General features: G+C 45.4%; 1 protein-coding gene across 1 annotated transcript; it reads left to right on the top strand.

The window, feature by feature from the left end:
- The first annotated feature begins 3,488 nt into the window (after positions 1-3,488).
- On the top strand, positions 3,489-17,523 carry rab40b (RAB40B, member RAS oncogene family). Its single transcript, XM_004565270.4, has 6 exons — positions 3,489-3,861; positions 11,953-12,013; positions 13,655-13,715; positions 14,397-14,474; positions 14,734-14,956; positions 15,491-17,523. Exons 1-6 carry the CDS (start codon positions 3,720-3,722, stop codon positions 15,781-15,783), a joined length of 858 nt encoding a protein of 285 aa, XP_004565327.1. The 5' UTR covers positions 3,489-3,719; the 3' UTR covers positions 15,784-17,523.
- The last annotated feature ends 2,261 nt before the right edge of the window (positions 17,524-19,784 follow it).

Below are 19,784 nucleotides of genomic sequence, written 5' to 3'. Positions count from 1 at the left end.
ACAACTGAGATAATCCATCCACAACACGAGGTTAGTCATTAATATACTGCAACAACATGGGAATAGAGCAGCTGCCAGAGAATTCAACATTAATGAATCAATGTTACGGGTTAGGGGTTAGGGAATCAATGAATCAATGTTTTTCACGAAGCAGGTCTCGGCTCGCGCTGGAGAGTCGGCACAGTGGCAGGATGGCTGCTGTGTTGCCTGGGATTACTCCTTTCCCCTACCCAACCCTGTTGCTGGTCACGTGCTCTATAATGTTGTGCTGTGGACATTTATGTGCTTTCTGTGCAGAGGAGTTTTTTTGTTTCCTGTTCTCATGCTGTCCTCCTGTAGCCCAGCATGAGTAGAGGTCTCTTTTTTCCTCTTGTACTTTCCCATTGTAGTGTACATTTCAGTGGTTTTTCTGTAATGCATCCGTTCTCTGACTTGTATCCCCATGTGATGTCTGTGTTGTGTGTGTAAGGTCGGGGGACGGGTTCATTCCAACCAGCAACCTGCCACTGCATGTGGCGAATAAAATTTGAACTTGAACTTGAAGTGGAGGAAGCAAGAAGAATGAGCTGAGTAAAGTTTGACTTATCTGACTGTTTTGTTTCGCTTAATGTGCCTTATAATCCGAAAAATACAGTACTTCTTGATTGCTTGTGAACTTTTTTTCCTTTTTTCAAAAAAGTCACAGCTACATGATGTATATGACATGAAACCACTATTAAAGGCTTGTGTAGAGTATATAAGTATAATCTCATTCAACTGTTATTGACAAAATAAGAGAAATCTTAAGTTTACTCTGATGCGTCACACTTAATAATTAATAATTATCTTCCATTATTATAGCTTCTGTTAATTAGGGGGACTTTGGGTATCAGTGAGCTACGTAACGCTAGAATCATTTTCTTTTTAAAAATATTCTCGAGGATCAGTTAATCTCTTGAAAGAATGGCTAAAAATGTAGTGATGGTTGAATTGTTCCAGTAAAGCATTTATTATAATTTTTCAAATTCAAATCAAATTCAAATTCAAATTTTATTTGTCACGTACACAGTCATACACAGTACGATATGTAGTGAAATGCTTGGACAACTGCTCGTGACCTAAAGAAAACAAAAAAGAAAAGGCTATGAATAAGATAGGAAATAAATATGAAAAATTAAAAAGGGTAAATTTAACTAGGAAGGAATAAAATATAAATTAAGGTTAAAAATGAAATAACTGTACAACACAAATTAGAATGAAGGGTAAATTTAACTGGAAAGAATAAGATAAAGATAAATATATAAATTAAAGTTGAAAATAAAATAACTGTACAACAAAATACACAATATAGAACTATATATCACGTGTTCCCATCAACAGCTGTTAACGTGACAAACCTAAAATACTGTATGCGTGAAATTTACTGTATATGAATATCAAAGTGATGCAACAAACGGCAGTTTGGTGTGACACTGACACCTGCTGGATGTCATCACTAAAGCTGAATCCTGAGTTGAACACTGTGTGCTGCTTCCTGTTTGTTGGATACCGAAACTTTATTTAAAAATCATAAAGGAGAAAAGATAAATTCGAAGCTTTAAAGTCTGACCTCAAACAGTCCTGACAGGTTGAAAGGATGTTTTCATATTTACATTTGTCACTAATTTAGAATAGAATAGAATAGAATAGAATAGAATAGAATAGAATAGAATAGCCTTTTATTGTCATTGTACAGAGTACAACGAAATTGGAGTGCCACTCCCTTGGTGCAAGTTTCAATAATAAATATAAATATAAAAGGACAAAAAAAAACAATCGTAAGTACTCAAACAATAGTAAGTACGATATATACAGGATAGCAGCATTAATATAATGACAGTATGAATAGCAGCATAATATAATGACAGTGACGGTATGGAATAGGTTCGATTGTTTTTGTGCTTATTTACTACGGTGATAGCTCTGGGAAAGAAGCTATCCCTGAATCTGTTTGTCCTGGTTTTATGTGACCTGTACCGTTGGCCTGACGGTAATAGTTCAAACAGTTGGTTGCTGGGGTGAGAGTGGTCCTTGATGATATTGCCAGCTCTGCTGAGGTACCGAGAGTTTGCAGTGACCTCCAGGCTGGGCAGAGAGCAGCCAGTGATCTTCTGGGCTGTGTTGATGACCCTCTGCAGTACTTTCCTGTCTGCAGCTGAGCACCCTGCATACCATGTTGTTGTGCCGTACGTTAGGATGCTCTCTATGGTGGCTCTGTAAAATGTCACCAGCAGCCTCTCCTCCAGGTTGTTCCTCCTGAGCACTCTCAGAAAGTGGAGACGCTGCTCGGCCTTTTTAACCACCGCCGTGGTATTTGCAGTCCAGGAGAGGTCATCGGAGATCTGTACGCCCAGAAACCTCATGGAGCGTACCCTCTCCACACAGTTCCCGTGGATGTAGAGTGGGCCGGGTCTGCTCTGCCCTTCCTGAAGTCCAAGATAAGTTCTTTAGTTTTCGTGGTGTTCAGTTGGAGGTTGTTAACTGAACACCACTCAGTCAGTCTGTTGACCTCATCTCTGTAGTCCGACTCATCCCCCCTTGAGATGAGTCCAACCACTGTGGTGTCATCCGCGAACTTTATGATGGTGTTTGAGAGATGGGTAGGGGAGCAGTCGGATGTGTAGAGCGTAAACAGGAGGGGACTCAAAACACATCCTTGTGGAGACCCGGTGCTGAGTGTGATGGTGCTGGACCGGTGGGGGCCGAGTCTGACAGACTGTGGTCTATTTGTCAGGAAGTTAGGAATTTATATCTGCTGTTGCTGTTATTGTGCCTCGGCCTCTGGGAAACCAGAGCACAACACAAAAAAAGATAACTCCCCCACTCCCTACTCCCGGGAAGGACCAACCCTGCCACAGAGTTTGTGGTTTTACAGCAACCAAATATGTCATTCATCTTTGTCAGGGTGGGCACGGCCAAAACAGCCAAAAACATGTTGTTGAGGTGACTGCTGTTGTGAGTTGGTGCTGTATAAATAACATTGTCACGCTTTCAGTCAGTGATTGGTTACTCGAGTGTGAGCTGATGGAGGAAAACTTCTTCCTTCGACTGCATTAAGACATTTCCAACAGTCACTGCTTCACAAAACTCAGAGAGACGCAGATGGACATCATGAAATATCTCCTGCAAATGTAACCTCAGTCTGCTCCGAGTGCTGCACTTGTTGATCTGAACATCAGCCTCATCAAACCCGGACTGCTGTCTGTCCGAAGGCTCATCTCTAGACTGCTCCTGTGTAAAGCATCTCTTCCGCCCAGCCGCTGTCATGCTTTTATTTTCTCAATCCAAACAGGAAATTGTTGCCTTTTCTATTTCTGTTCAGCTTGACGTCACTTAGTGAGCCAAACGCACAGCTTGTCCCGCTCGCTGATGGACGTCTCCAACGTCCAATCCTGACTCAAGGTTGCCCTAGCAACTCGAACGATTACCCAATCGAACCGAGATAAACACCCTCCCTCACCTCCTCAGCTGGAGCAGGGAGGGGGGAGGCCAGAGATCCATGAGTTGCTCCTCAGTCCGGGAGCAGACCTGGACCTGAACCTGCAGAGGATTTTTACTGTCGTGCGTAAAAGCGCGCCGATGGCACAGCTGGACGCGCTCCGAGCAGCTCCTGAACACGCTCCAGTCTGAGTGCGGGGGGAAGAGGTGTAAGCCTGCTCTCATCTCAGGATGGGACACCACAGCCGTCACCCGCCGCGAGCATGAGCCACAGAAGCAGCCCGGCGCGCGCCTACGACTTTCTGCTCAAGTTCCTGCTGGTGGGCGACAGCGACGTGGGGAAGGGCGAGATCCTGGCCAGCCTGCAGGACGGAGCCACCGAGTCCCCGTACGGCTACAACATGGGTGAGTGGGGGGAGTAGGGTCAGCTGTCCGGTGATCTCTGTGGAGGCTGCTGACACCGAGTCCTCCATCAGGAGTCTGACTTCATGTTCACTCAAACTTTAAGCGCCTCCATCAGAGCTCCAGTCCACAGCAGCCTCTCTGACATCAAAGCTTTATGAAAAGAAAAGAATTATGTTATTATTAGTTATTATTAGTCCTTATGAAAAGATTTTATTCTGAGTTGAAAAATGAAAGTTAGTGATTAAAGTTTACAAGAAAAAGCTGTTTTTGTGAAATAAGTTCACAAGTTTATTCTTAAAAATAAATAAATGTATTCACGTTTACTTTAATAAACAGCTGAGTGTATTTTATTATTGAAAGCATTTTAACTGGTTCACAAGTTTTACTCTTTCAAAATAAGAGCCATAGTTGTTAAGATATGCATTGTTCTCTGGTGAGCAGACACCATCCAACTAACTGATGGTTTGGATCCACTGCGTATAAAAACTGGACATAATCACTGTGATGTCACTCAACAGTGGTGATTGGCTGGTTTTAGAGCCTGCCCCCTGTGGACGTCAGAGGAACTGCAGTGAAGTGTTGCTTTGTTCTGGGAAGCATTAGAAGCTCCACACACCGTTTTAGTTTGTAATATTGAAGCCGTGTTGCCGTGTGTGTGTGTGTGTGTGTGTGTGTGTGTGTGTGTGTGTGTGTGTGTGTGTGCGTGTGTGTGTCTGTGTGTCTGTGTGTGTGTGTGTGTACGTCTGTGTGTGTGTGTGTGTGTGTGTGTGTCTGTGTGCGTGTGTGTGTGTGTGTGTGTGTGTGTGTGTGTACGTCTGTGTGTGTGTGTGTGTACGTCTGTGTGTGTCTGTGTGTGTGTGTGTGTGTGTGTGTGTGTGTGTGTGTGTGTGTGTACGTTTGTGTGTGTCTGTGTGTGGCGCTGGCAGGCAGCTGCTCATGACTCATGCTCGGCCTGCAGGAGGGTGACAGGACGAGTCGAAGCTCTCCAAGTTCACGCGCTGACACACGATGTAACACACTGTGCTCACGAGTCACATGACCACATGCTCAACCTGCTGTCATAAAAACTGATTTCATATTTAAATATGTAACATCCTGCACACGGCTGTCATCTCTCTGCAGAAAAGTCCAAACTGAGCTTTTAGGACAGTTTCATAGATGATCTGAGCTCCACCGTGGTCAGACGTGACGTGCAGCAGCAGCAGGTGATGTTACTCACCTGTTTACAGCAGACGTGTTTTCATGTTTTATACTTGGACAGAAAACGATTTACCAGCAGAGAACAGTCTGCTGGCTCAGGAGATGAGTCCTCACACGCCAAAAAATCTCCCCTGCACATAAAAAGGTCTGCTGACATCACCAGCCACAGCCTGCAGTGAGGAGGTCAAAGGTCACAGATGACAGGCCAGTGCCATGCTTTGTGGATGCAGAAAAACACCCACATGGTCTCTGAATCATCCTGGAGGAAGGAAGGCTGTACTCTCATGTCTAATTCTGAAGTGAAAGAAGTAAATTCAAAAAATAGAAAATGTATAAAAATCTGTAGTAAGTTTTATCCAATTATCCTGTTTTTAAAATATTCCACACAGCTACGCCATCAGTAATATTTGTGTCTCCTAACAGTGAAATGACATCTATCTGCTGTCCCAGTGACAATAATCAGCTCAGCCTATGTTCATTAATCACTATGAGACCAAAGCTCAGATCTAAACACTCAGTTTACACCAGTTTTTTATGGTGTTGGCTTTGTATGATGTCATAGGGAGGTTATATCCTTATATGGTCAATCTCAGGCACAGAAGCCCCGCCCACTTGCTATTTAAACCTTCTGTTGTGAGGGGCAGCCAGCTGTCTCCGTATGAGATGAAGGATTACTCCGTAAATTGTCCTGAAACACAGTCCTCATGAGGACACAGGTACGCTCTTTCTTTTATTGTTCAGGGATGAACAAAAAGCAAAGATGGAAACCAGCACAAAGACACTTTGGAGTGGTCACCACGGTGATTCTGAACTGGTAGGAACAGGCTGCAGGCTGACTGCTCATCAGTTTGTTACCCGTTGATGTTCAGGCTCTGGCTGCTGGGCCGGGGTCTGCATACACCCAGCTTTACCATCAGTCTGGGTTCTTGGCTAGCTAAGTGTTAGCATGCTACCTGTGCAGATGTTAGCACTATAATGCAGCTGCCTCTGTACTGGGCGCAGTTTGCACCATACTGTTGGGCCCTTGTCCTTTCATGCAGTAAATTGGTTTTGAACACACATCCTGGGTTCTGAGAAACTGTGGAAACTGTAGGATAAAGTGTTCATTGATACAGTAACAGGAAAACTAGAGGTCTGTGGTTTTCTGGAGGAACTACGTTGGACATGTTGATCTGAATGTTTGATGAACCTCAGCTGTGACACTGCTGATGAACAGAAATCAGTTTTTGTTTAGTAATTTTTTGTCTTTGGTCTCTCAGACGTGACGACCGTTGGGTGGATTAATCAGTAGCAGCGACATCAGCAGAGGCCTCGAGTCGTGCCGTTTCTGGGTTTTCCTTGGTGTGAGGACGGTTTCAGGCTGATGGAAAACCGCAGGCTTCTGCTGTTTCTGGGTCATCTCCTCTAACGGGAGGCATGACGGCACACAGACATAGCTGTGGTGAAACTGTGGGACGATTTCTGGCTCTCAGGTCCAGGAGGGGGCTTTGCTCTCCTGCCGAGTCCAGAGAAGAGCTGGCTGCAGTGCAAAGCTGAGCCAGACCACATGGGGAAGCCTTGATTAGCATTGACGCGAGCTCGGAAAAATGCACACAAACAGCTTGCTAGTTTATTCTCTGTGCTTTTATGAGCCGTTGATAATTACTCCCAAATGAGACACGCGAAGACGGGCCAAGCGCTTGTTTACGGTCTGAACGCCACGATCGGCTCTTTTATAACATCCTTCTGAGTGTTGTGTAACTCCACAAAAACACTCCACTCTCCCATCTACTCCAAATGTGCACTGTGAGAGTGTTTGTGTGGTTGTGGTGGTGGTGCTGCGAGCTGCTCGGTGGGGGTATAATGATGCTGCTGGTGCTGCCAGGAGAGGCTGACTCATTCCTCCAGTGTGAACCGGCTCTTACAGATAGGCCGACCTTCACTATGCATGAAGAATACTGTTAGAGGTGATGTGTTTGTTTGGGTTTGAACTGATTGTGAGGACTTCTTTACAGATGGCACACAAAGATGTAAGTGGTCATATTTCTGTTTGAAACAAAACGCAGCAGCACGGCAGAACCTCTGACATCATTAACCATCTGTGAGTCCAAATCTCCCCTCAGTTCCCAAACAGAGTTACTAACAGTCTGATAAAATGATCCGTGTGGCTGCTCGCCCAGGTGTTACAAGAAAACTTAAAGAGGGGTAATCTGTACCATAATACTGCCTGTTTTATTATTCAGACTCAATTATAACACAGAGCTAACACAAGAAGGGCCAACATCAGGCTGTGAAGTAGGGCTGGATATCGTCACTGATTTCTAGAATCGATTCGATTCCAATTCACAAAGTCCCGAATCGATTCGATTCGAATCTGGGAAATTTTGCCTCAGACAGTCAGCAATATTATAATTCAGATCAGTACATTTACATATTTTTGTATCTATAAAAAGGAAGCTGACACTTTTGAGACTTTATCAAAGGTGTGAGCATCACAGCGAGGCCTTTGTGTCAAAGTAACTGAGGATAAAACAGAAAAACATGAAGTTGATTTTCCTGTTCTGGATTTTATAAAAATATTCTGCAGTACATCAAAAACGAAAGAAAACCATTAATCAACATATGAACATCACCTCTGACGTAACAGCGGTTTTATTACAGACACAGCGTTTTGCATTTTGTATAATTTTAAAAAGTTTACATTTGTTCAGTATTGAACGGCAGAAATTAGGTTTTCTTTTCGGAAGTAAGTAAAAGGAAAAAAACAGTGGCTGACAGCCTGTAAACAACAGTGGACTTGTGCGTAACAAGCAAGCGAATAATGCAGAAAACAGAGAGAGAGAGAGAGAGAGAGAGAGAGCTGTGCATGAAGTGTGATTTTATCCTGGTGGAAGCAAAGCAGCAAAAGTCAGAGTGAATTCATGTTTGTGTGAAGCGTAGTTTGGATCTTCTTTTGCTGCTGGTTCGGTCAATATTGTTTGGAGAGAGATAAAACCTGCAGCTTTAGAATCAGCGCAAAAAGGGCGTGAACACAAAGCTCGACCCGCCGACACATCAGAATCAGCGAGCTGTCGCTTTCAGCCCCGACCGTGTCCGTGCCGTCGGTGAGAAAGTCACATCTCACTGATTCTGATGCGTCGGCGCTTTGTGTTCACGTCTTTGTGCAGAAGCCGTGTTCCTGCTCTCATTTACTGTTTTAGCTGTTTGGTGATTGTTGAAATTTTGTGAGGTTTAACCTGAGATTCTGGCGTTTCGGGCAAAATAAATTTATATTAAAAAATCGATTCAGGATTTGAATGAATCGATATCACGTTATCCAAGCCAGGATCGATTTTAATCGATGAATCGATCATCAAAACCCACCCCTACTGTGAAGCTAACACAATGCTAATGTGGCTAAGTTATCAATTCTTAGTTAATGGGACACAAAGCTATCAGATAGCGTGCTAATGTGACATTAGCTTAGACAAGGTAAACCTTAAATAGGCTAACAGCAGTAAATGAAGCTAGAGCAACATAAAAAGATGATTTTCTCGACTAACGTCAGCTAACGTATCGTAGTGTTAGCGTGGCTAATATCTGAGAGCAGGACATGAAGCTAATGTAAGATAAGAAGCTGCTTATTATTTTTGTGCACTACAAGGCTGTTTTAACTGTAGTGTGGCTAAGCTACAAACAACCGCTAATCAGAGTTTTGCAGTTTTATATTTTTAAATTTAATTTTATTTCTAATCCAGTTTATTTGTTATTGTTGGAAACTGTTTACTGTTAGTTTGCTTTGTTTGATTTCAATGTTTGTTTTATTCTTCTTATTTATTTGTTTATACAATAAAAACACAGAACTTTGTGAAATCAGTTGACTCACACTCTTGTAGACAAGTCTCAGTAACGCCTCCTGTACTTAGGAGTTATTGTGTCACACTGAAAGAACAAAGATGAATCAATTTGTGCAGATTTGAATAAAGGAATCTTGTTTCGTGCACTCGGGCCTGCTGGTGTTTAAACTGAATCATGGAGCTCTTATTGTCACCCTGCAGCAGCTACGTTTCCCAGCGCTCTGCTGTTTAGACATCTGTCAGCAGACCTTTCTGTTTTAGCCTGTTATGTAACTCCACTTTCCCTTCATGCATCATGCACACCAGAGTGTGTGTGTGCAATAACTTGGACACAGCGTGTGTCGGTGGGGCTTACGTCTCCCAGAATAACTCCTACGTTATATCACGTCTTGTTCTCTCAGGATATTCTCCCGCAGATATTTTCATATACGTGTTCGATACGAGGAGCTGGCTTTCACTGTTTGTTCTTTGCTAATAGCACATTATTAATTTATAGTCAGTTATCAGGGAGCCCTCTTTCTGTTCGTTGAGCAGTTGAATTCTTAGAATTATTAACTCATCTTTGGACATTTCTGTGCAGGGATTGGCTGGGATTCAACCTGCATGGACACAGGAATCAGTATTCATAATTTAGTATTGTCTGTTTTTGCTTTTATGCTTTTACTAGTCAAAACTAGTAAATGAATAAAAAAATGACTTAAGATTCAAATCTTAACAAGTACACGTGAAATGTAAAGCTCATTTTGTTTTAGTCAGAGCAGTTTCGTTTCAGTGCTGGTAGACGCCGTGCAATCAGCCTCTGCTGAAGCTGCTCTAAGAGCTCGCTCCACATCTTTGTGCGTGTAGCTGTCACTACGAGGAAGCAGTTGTGGTCTACATGTGGGTGTAGGTGAAGCTGCTGCCCCACAAAAGAGGCAAAAATGGTCAAAGTTAATCCTGTTGTCAGTGTTGGGTCAGAGAGACGGAGTCATATCACACCAGTCGTTTGTGTCATTAATAGTTAAGCACATATACTGTAAACTGTGTCAAAGTGACACTGGAACCATCTTAGGTCATTGATGGAGGACCACAGAAGGCCGTCCCACTAGCATCAGCACTCTATCATAGTAGTACTGGGCTTAGGGCAGCATCATCCCCCGGAATCTCCTATTTCCTGCCATAGCTGGACTGGCCATCAGGCATACAGGCATTTGCCTGTGGGCCATGGTGATTTTTGATTTTGATTTTTGTAACGGTATAAACAATGAGAGGTGGTGGATTGGCCAGATGCTGGCAGATGTGTAAAAACAACTCAGTTGTTTGCTGGTGGCTGTGGCGGAGCTTCCACAGAGGCCAGCAGGTGGATGAGGGGAAGGGGAGGCAGGAGGAGCAGAGACCCGAGGCGGTGAACTGAACTCCAGGTAAGAAGTTATGAGCTGCAGTCTATCTGGGTCAGATATGAACCAAGTTTAGTTTATTTTTGTTGTGCTGACTTTTTACAGTCAGTTACAATAACTCGTACTGCTACTAGCTAGCATGACGGAGTTTCTATACAGCTGGGTGGTGCTATGATGTTACTGATAGTGAACTTTATTTTATTCACAAGGTTAGTTAGTAACTGCCAACCGTGCCTCTTCTCCTCTCATCCTCTCCCCTCTCTCTCCTGTTGCTACTTCAATCATGAAAGTGATCAGTGATCAGCTGATCGGCTCTCTTGTTTGTTTATCGCCCACTTTGCGCCAGAAAGAAGAAACCAGCTGATGTCGCGCTAAACAACAGCAGCACGTTTAAGCTTGATCAGCTGTTGTTAGAATTTATTTAATATTAGTTTCTAGTATCAGCTGAATTGAAGGGAAGTTATGAACTGTTTCTGAGAGACAAATAACCCCAGGATCCTTTTCTAAGTATCTGACAGCTGGTAACTGTGCAGGGGCGGGTCTAGCAAAGCTTTGCCACGGGGGCAGGTAGGGCATTAACAGGGAGAGGGGGGCACAAAGACATACTTTCTTATTCTCATTTAAAATGTTTCGCTTTTAATAAATAATTATCTGAATCTTACAACCAAAGTTTTTAGTATGATGTAAAATGTATAGGAATCATGCATATACCAACAAGACTGTACATCACTGTCACAACAGTGTTTTCATTCAAAGGCTTTATGGTTTTTCCTGTAATACCTGGTGGGCCGGTCCGATTTTTTTGTCCCAGTCCAGCCCTGCTTCCTGCACCCAGCAGCTTTCCCGTGACATACGTGACGGTGAGCGTGTGCCGCGTGTGTCGACGCGTCAAAGTGCGCTGTGGTTATTTTCAGGAAGCTAATAATAATTACAGTTACAGAAGAGACGAGCTGCTTTCTGCTTTTGTCCCCTGTGAGAGTCGCCTGATATTAGCGGCTAACCAGTAACAAGCTGGAGAGAAACCACACACCTGCACAGGACGCTCTGAATACCCAGCATCACACCTGGATTTGGGCAGCTGCAGGGCTCTGGTGAAAGTGTTCATGAATATATGAGGGTTTCACGAATAACCCTTTAATTAAATGTAGTTACTAACTAAAGCTGAGCAAGTCCTTATTCAGAGCAAACTGTTTTTACAGCCTAAACTGAACAACGTGGTTTAGCAACATAAAGCCATGGACGTGAACTCCTCATGAACCGCTGTATCTGCTCAGACCTGCTGCAGTGCTTTGCATGATTGACGATTCCTTCTAATACTGTGCCTTTGTTTGTTCTGATTGGCTGGCCCTCACAAATTCATTCATCACAGTCAAAGTCATTCTTTTCTGATTTGATGTTATTTGTGATCAGTAGAGGTTTTTGATACAGGCAACATAGGCGGTTGCCCGGGGTGGCATCACGGGCATCTGCGGAAAAAAAAAAAAAATTGCTCGTACTCATGCTGCTGCGACGTCATGCCAGCGTATATTGGGGATGGCATAGGCACTGATCGGTTTTCTGATGCCCATTTGCTGGGCCCAGGGCGCCAAACAGGCTCGGACCGCCACTGTTTGTGATGCATGTTTGAGATGTTTGGCACGTTGGATCTAAAACTGCTGCTCGTTGGTTTGATCTGAATCTTTCCTTCTGCTGTTTTTCAGGAATCGACTACAAGACGACCACCATCCTCCTGGACGGGAGAAGAGTGAAGCTGCAGCTCTGGTACGAACACGCCGTCGTTCACACGGCTGCCTACGTCTCATGTTATCAGTCTGTGTGGAAAGAAAGCAGAGGACAACCAAAATATACAGGAGGCATGTGAGGCCCGTTTACCCAATAAAAAGCTTTTTCAGGTACTGAGCTTCATCCAGCTTCAGCCTGACGGGTGTTAAAGGCTCGCTTCACTCAGTGAAAATATTCCTTCAGTTTTAGTTTGACGTTTCAGTTTTATGTCCAAAGAAACTGAGAGGAATGCAGCTGACAGCACAGCCTGAGCGGTGTGTGGTGGATAAAAGTGGAAAGAAAATAACTTATGATGATTAAAAGCCTTAATGTGACACTGACAGCAGGTCTGATTCAAAACCTCCTTTGATGCTGCAGCTGACAGGATGTCGTCATCAGAGGGCGAACACCGTAAAAGCGTAACCACACAAGATGCGTGTGACCCGCCCTGCTGGACACGTCACACAAACTAACCTGGAAGTGACCAGGACTTTTATTTTGAAGGACCAGTCCAGGATGATGATGCCATCATAAGAGCATCTGCAGCACTGATGCTTTCACTTTGGCATAAAAGATGTCATTGGATGAAATCAGCGGAGCTGTACTCGAGTAAATCTACTCAGTTTGTTTCTGTGATGACGGTTTGCTGCTCTGCACAAACTCGCTCGTGTTTGTAGAAACGTGTTTCAGCCGAGGCGCCGTCACATGTTCAGTCTGCCGCTTTGATGTTTAAGAGGACGCGACGCTGTGTGTGTGTGTGTGATGATCCTGTCTGGATCTGCCGCTCTGACTTTGATAACTGGCGGCCATCTTTTCCCCGCCCGCGTGCTCATGAGCCAAGCAAACCCCTGCTGTGGTGCTCAGACACACTCGCGTTTCTTACTGTGGACAGGAACAACAAACCCACAGAGCGCGCTACGCTTGCAGGAGGAGGCGGAGACAAGCATCTGTGCACATGTTCATCACCACAGTCAGGACGCTGCTGTGCAAAAGTCTTGAGCCACCTTTCATGTCTTAAATCTTGTAGGAAAATGTGAAGCAGGTGCACAATTAAAACAGCCTCAGCTGAAATCAGCAGTAAATACGACTGTGTGCTTAAAAAAGCAGGTTTTTAACAGGAGTTTGAGACACTGGGCAGCTTCGAGTCTCTGAATCCAGTCAAACACAACAACAGAAAGAAACCACGACTCTACCTGAACTGAAGGAAGCACTGACCTTTCACAATAAGAGTGAGGGGAGAACCCAGCCCACCATGTCTGTGCACACTTCCTCCAGAGCCTCGGGAACACTTCAATCCTAATCTGTCCACGACTTCATGACAGAACCCTTAAAACCAGGACGCACACTGTCACCGGTCTGAGAGGGTCGAGACCAAAGTCCACACCACTGGCTCTGTGCTCGGCTTCCTGTGTTTGGACCTTTTTCACGTTCAGGCAGCTGAAGTCGGCCCCGTGAGACGGCTCTCCAAAGTAAAGCTGGGAGTTTGTTTTTTCTTTCCCATTAAGGCTGGACAACGGGAGAGCTCATCCCAGTCTGACCTTCAGCTTCACAGTCATTAGTTAAGACTCTGAGTAATGTTTGTTTGGAGGCGTGAGCGTCGCCACGGTGACCTTTAACCTCTCCTGGTCTGTGTTGTTTCAGGGACACGTCGGGGCAGGGCCGGTTCTGCACCATATTCCGATCCTATTCCAGAGGAGCACAGGTGAGCACCGAGTGCACTGCTGCAGACAAACACAGGGGGGCGCTCACTGAACCTGGGGGTGAGTTCTCCATTCTCCTAATGACCTTTGACCTTCACTGAATGTAAACGAACCCCTGGGCTGCTGTAAAGCAGTAACGGTTCTATCATCAGAATGATCAACATGAGTTCATCTTATTTTCCGAACAAATAACATTTTTAGTTTTAAACTGGTTTTTAGTTTCAAACGTGCTCTGAAGCACCGTGTTAGACACGCTTTGGGGGTTTCGAGGCTGAAGATGCTGATGCTGACCAGCTGTGAGTGCTGCTCCCTGATTGGACATGGAGCCATGTGACTCTGGCAGCAGGCGGTGGCAGGAAGTGTGAGAAAACACGTTTCCCTGAATGAAGCTGTTCTGTTGTAGTCGCTCACCAGGGCTATTAGAGGACATGTAACCATGGAAACGGTGTCACTGTTGCCACGGCAAGGCTAAAAGTTGATCTTGAATCTGTAGTTTCAGTCACGGCGAGCAGGTAACGGCCCGCTGGCCCGAGAGCAGGGCGCTCACACCTGTCAGTCAAAGAGGCCACGCCCCCAGCGATGCAGCCTTTAAGCGTTCATTTAAACAGGTGATGTAATGACGGTGAGATTATCTGTAGAGGCTGTAAACACGCTGATGAGAGTGTGAGTTTGTTTGTTTTCAGGGGGTCATCCTGGTGTATGACATCACCAACCGCTGGTCGTTTGACGGCATCGACAGGTGGATCAAAGAGATCGACGAGGTGAGCCATCGATCGTGTGTGTGTGCAGTCAGCTCTCTCTCCATCGCTCTCCTGTTATCTAACAGCTGACCGGTGATGTCACAAACTCTGACTGAGTCAAAACGGCGCCCACGCCTGCTGAGGCAGTGCCTCTTTAGGTTGCTGTACTTCAAACGTTTCCCTTAACTTTAAGCTGCCTCCCCCCACCTGACACACCTGTAACACTGAGTGTGCTTAAAGACCCACATCCCCCTTTCCTTTCTGTTCCCCGTTTACCCAGCATGCCCCAGGAGTTCCTAAGATCCTCGTTGGCAACCGTCTGCACCTGGCCTACAAGCGTCAAGTGACCACGGAGCAGGCGCAGGTGTACGCCGAGAAACTGGGCGTCACCTTTTTCGAGGTCAGCCCGCTATGCAACTTCAATATCACCGAGTCGTTCACGGAGCTCGCCCGAATCGTGCTGATGAGACACGGCATGGAGCGCCTGTGGAGGCCCAGTAAAGGTGTGCCATTAGCTCCGCCCCCTGCAGGTCTGTGATGCAGCTTTAAAATGGGACGTTCAGCTCTGCGCTGCCCTCTGCTGGAGGCTCCGCCTCACTGAGGATAAAATCAGACGTCATTCACAAAAACATCGTTCTGCTTTCACTCTTTCCTGAAAAAACACTTTTTATTCCTGAAATATTCCAACTTTATTTTTATTTGTCACTTTATTAATACAACATTTTCACTTTGTTGCTGAAATATGTTTTTCATAATCTTATTCATTTATTGCTAAATTAATGTTCTTGGAATATTTTACAACTTTATTCCTAAATTTTTATGACTTTAGTCCTAAAATATTAGGAAATGTATCCAAACATATGTTATTGTACAAATACATGATTCCATATTCAATATTTCAATTTGTTTCCTAAAGTTTTATAACTTTATTGATAAAGTGTTTTTTCATGAAATACAATAAATTTATAATGATTCCCTGTTTTGATTGGTTCTTCTCTGTGAGCGCTGTAATCTGATTGGTTCTCTGTGTGTGTCAGTGCTCAGTCTGCAGGACCTCTGCTGTCGCTCCATCGTTTCCTGCACGCCGGTCCACCTGGTCGACAAGTTGCCCCTCCCACTGGCTCTGAAGTCTCACCTGAAGTCCTTCTCTATGGCCAACGGCCTCAACGCTCGCATGATGCACGGACGCTCCTATTCCGTCACCGCCAGCGCCCACTACGGCGCCACCAAGAGGACTGGGGGGGCGCTGCTGAAAAAGCCCAAACTGATCCGGGCGCCGCCCCTCAGCCCGTCGACTCAGAGTTGCAGAAACAGCTGTAAAATCTCCTAACGACAGTTAAGGCACCGCCTGCTCGAACATTTGAAGATGGCGGTAAGAAATGAAGAATTCCTCACCAGGACCTGAACCAAGCTTCAGACTTCCTGTTGGTGACGTTTGCTTTGCCACCTGTGAGCTGCAGGCGTCCAGTCATAGGTGAGGTGACATCACATGGTTGGAAAACGACAGTGTCAGGAAAAATCCTCGGAGCACGTCAGCCCCAAGTCTGAAAGTGTGACGTAAAGCTGCTCGATGCTCAGAAAACGCGCGTTCTCAGCAGCCAATCAGAGCTGCAGACGCTGATTTATTCTTCTGGCTTTCTTCTGGTTTTTGTTACTTTGGTACTTTTTTTACTTTTGAAAGAGACTTTTTTTTTTTATTTACAGATTTTATAATAAAAAAAAAACTTCCAGTCAGATTTGTAAGATTCAGATTTCCTTCTTGAATCGTTCAGATGTGGTTTTTTGCCCGGACTCTTCTTCGTTATGTGATTTGATCTGCAGGTGTGACAGTTTTCCACTCTGGGACTTTATTCTTGGAATTCTTCGGAGCCTCTGGCTGTGTCCCAATTCAGGGTCTGCACGCTTGAAGTACGCATTTTAAGTGCGGTTACGTCACCGCCACGCGACGACGGCTGTCCCAATTCGAAGTGTACTTCAAATGCATACTTCAAATGCGCCGTCGATTTCCCCAAATATCAAGCGTGGTCCGGTGCACGCTTTGTGGTCCCATATATCCCACAATTCATAGCGCGGCGGTGGGTGTGGATAATTTTGCCGCAAAATACGGCAGAAGGGAGCGGCTGAAGAGGGGTTTTTTTTCCCCCAAACTTTATTGAAATTATAAAGCGAACAGTCATTCCAGTTCAGTTTGTACAGTAGACATACAAGGCAAATAAGAGTAACAATATACAGCACAATGAAATAAGAAGGATAAATAAATAAAGGAAAAAAGAAACAAAAGGGGGGAATGTGACAGACTTCATAACTTTGTACTTGAAAGTTGTGACAGCTCATTCGTTAAACATTTCTGAATGAATTTCAATCAATGATAAACCTTTTTTATTGGAAGTTAATTTAAGAGAGTTTAAGTAATATTCAATTTCAATCAAAAACAAATTAAATGATGGGGTTGAGTTTTGAAATTGACATTTATGTATGTGGAAGTTCCTTAATAAGATGGAGCGGCCGAAGAGTGAACTGTCAAAAGTACTGAACGCAACCCATAACGGCAATGCTCAGTGGCTAGAGGATCTGAGGGCTGACCACAGCGACCTCCCTGAACAGGGTCCAGTAACCATCACAGTGGCAGATATCCAAGAAAGGGTCTCCAGTATGAAGCGTTGGACAGCACCAGGGCCCGACATGGTTCACGCCTACTGGCTGAAGAAGCTGACTGCACTCCACGAGCGTCTGGCAGCACAAATGAACCAGCTGCTAGTTAACGAGAGACACCCGGAATGGCTAACTGAAGGCCGGACGGTCCTGATCCCCAAGGACCCCAAGAAGGGAGCGGTCCCCTCCAACTACCGACCAATAACCTGCCTCAGTACTACATGGAAGCTCCTGTCAGGCATCATATCGGCTAAGATGAACAGGCACATGGGTCAATACATGACCCATTCCTTTCTGCGGGACACAGAAAGGAATTGGCAAGAATACCAGAAGCGCAAAACACCAGCTACTGGTAGACAGAACAATCAGCCGAGACTGCAAGACCAGACTGACCAACCTGTGCACTGCCTGGATTGATTACAAGAAGGCCTATGACTCAATGCCCCACAGCTGGATACTGGAATGCCTAGAATTGTACAAGATCAATGGGACCCTAAGAGCCTTCATCAGGAACTCAATGGGGATGTGGCGTACAACACTAGAGGCCAACTCCAAGCCCATAGCACAAGTCACCATCAAGTGCGGGATCTACCAAGGAGATGCTCTGTCCCCACTGCTGTTCTGCATAGGCCTGAACCCCCTCAGTGAGATCATTAACAAGACTGGCTACGGATACCGACTACGGAACGGAGCAGTTGTCAGCCACCTCCTGTACATGGATGACATCAAGCTGTATGCCAAGAGTGAACGAGACATCGATTCACTGATCCACACTACCAGGCTATACAGCAATGACATTGGAATGTCGTTCGGACTGGAGAAGTGTAGTCGGATGGTATCAAAGAGAGGGAAGGTAGTCAGAACTGAGGGGATCGAACTACCAGAAGGCAACATTGCAGACATAGAGGACAGTTACAAGTACCTGGGGATCCCGCAGGCAAATGGGAACCATGAAGAGGCCGCTAGAAAAGCTGCAACCACCAAGTACCTGCAGAGGGTCAGGCAGGTACGGAGTCAGCTGAATGGTAAGAACAAGATCCGGGCCATCAACACGTACACCCTGCCCGTGATCAGGTACCCTGCTGGGGTAATAGGCTGGCCAAAGGAGGAGATAGAAGCCACTGACATAAAGACAAGAAAGCTCCTTACCATGCATGGAGGGTTTCACCCCAAGTCCAGCACCCTGAGGCTGTACGCTAAGCGGAAGGAAGGGGGCCGGGGACTGGTGAGTGTCAGCACCACAGTCCAGGATGAGACAACGAACATCCACGAATACATCACGAAGATGGCCCCAACTGACCGAGTGCTCAGTGAATACCTCAGGCAGCAGAAACCCAAGAAAGAGGAGGGAGACGAGGAACCATCATGGAAGGACAGGCCCCTGCACGGTATGTACCACCGGCAGATAGAGGAGGTGGCTGATATCCAGAAATCCTACCAGTGGCTGGACAAAGCTGGACTGAAAGACAGCACAGAGGCACTAATCATGGCAGCACAAGAACAAGCTCTGAGCACAAGATCCATAGAGGCTGGGGTCTATCACACCAGGCAAGACCCCAGGTGCAGGCTGTGTAAAGATGCCCCAGAGACAATCCAGCACATAACAGCAGGGTGCAAGATGCTAGCAGGCAAGGCATACATGGAACGCCATAACCAAGTGGCCGGCATAGTGTACAGGAACATCTGTGCCGAGTATAACCTGGAAGTCCCGAGGTCAAAATGGGAGATGCCCCCAAGGGTGGTGGAGAATGACCGAGCTAAGATCCTGTGGGACTTCCAGATACAGACGGACAAAATGGTGGTGGCTAACCAACCGGACATAGTGGTGGTAGACAAACAGAAGCAGACGGCCGTAGTGATCGATGTAGCGGTTCCGAATGACAGCAATATCAGGAAGAAGGAACACGAGAAGCTGGAGAAATACCAAGGGCTCAGAGAAGAGCTCGAGAGGATGTGGAGGGTGAAGGTAACGGTGGTCCCCGTGGTAATCGGAGCACTAGGTGCGGTGACTCCCAAGCTAGGCGAGTGGCTCCAGCAGATCCCGGGAATAACATCGGAGATCTCTGTCCAGAAGAGCACAGTCCTGGGAACAGCTAAGATACTGCGCAGGACCCTCAAGCTCCCAGGCCTCTGGTAGAGGACCCGAGCTTGAAGGATAAACCGTGCTGGGTGTTTTATTTATGTATATATATATATATATATATATATATATATATATATATATATATATATATATATATATATCTCAATCTGACAATACTATAATATTGGCCATATTATATTTACATTACCACAGTGAGATGACTTTAGTCTCATAAACAACATCAGCTAATTGTTATTTACTAACTAATCTTAAATGACTGTTCAGCACAGAAATGAAGCCCAACAATCATGTTTACAGTCCTGTGGTCTCAGCCTCAGATACTCAACTAATCAAAGTGATGTCATGACAAAAATGAATGACCAACAAAACATTTTTCTCCTTCATTTCTGTCAAACAAAGCTGTAACGTGTCTCGCGGTTAGTATCATGGTTGCTAGGCAACCTGAACAGCGCGACGAAGCGTATACCGTCCCATTTCACAAGCCTCTCACTTCCGCACTTCTCGTACTTATAGGACGCACCGTACGTAGTACGCGTAGTGCGCGTACTTCAAGCGTGCAGACCCTGAATTGGGAC

Source organism: Maylandia zebra, linkage group LG8 (assembly GCF_041146795.1).
Source record: "Maylandia zebra isolate NMK-2024a linkage group LG8, Mzebra_GT3a, whole genome shotgun sequence".
Classification (NCBI taxonomy): Eukaryota; Metazoa; Chordata; class Actinopteri; order Cichliformes; family Cichlidae; genus Maylandia; species Maylandia zebra.
This window is presented reverse-complemented; position numbering and strand designations above follow the sequence as displayed.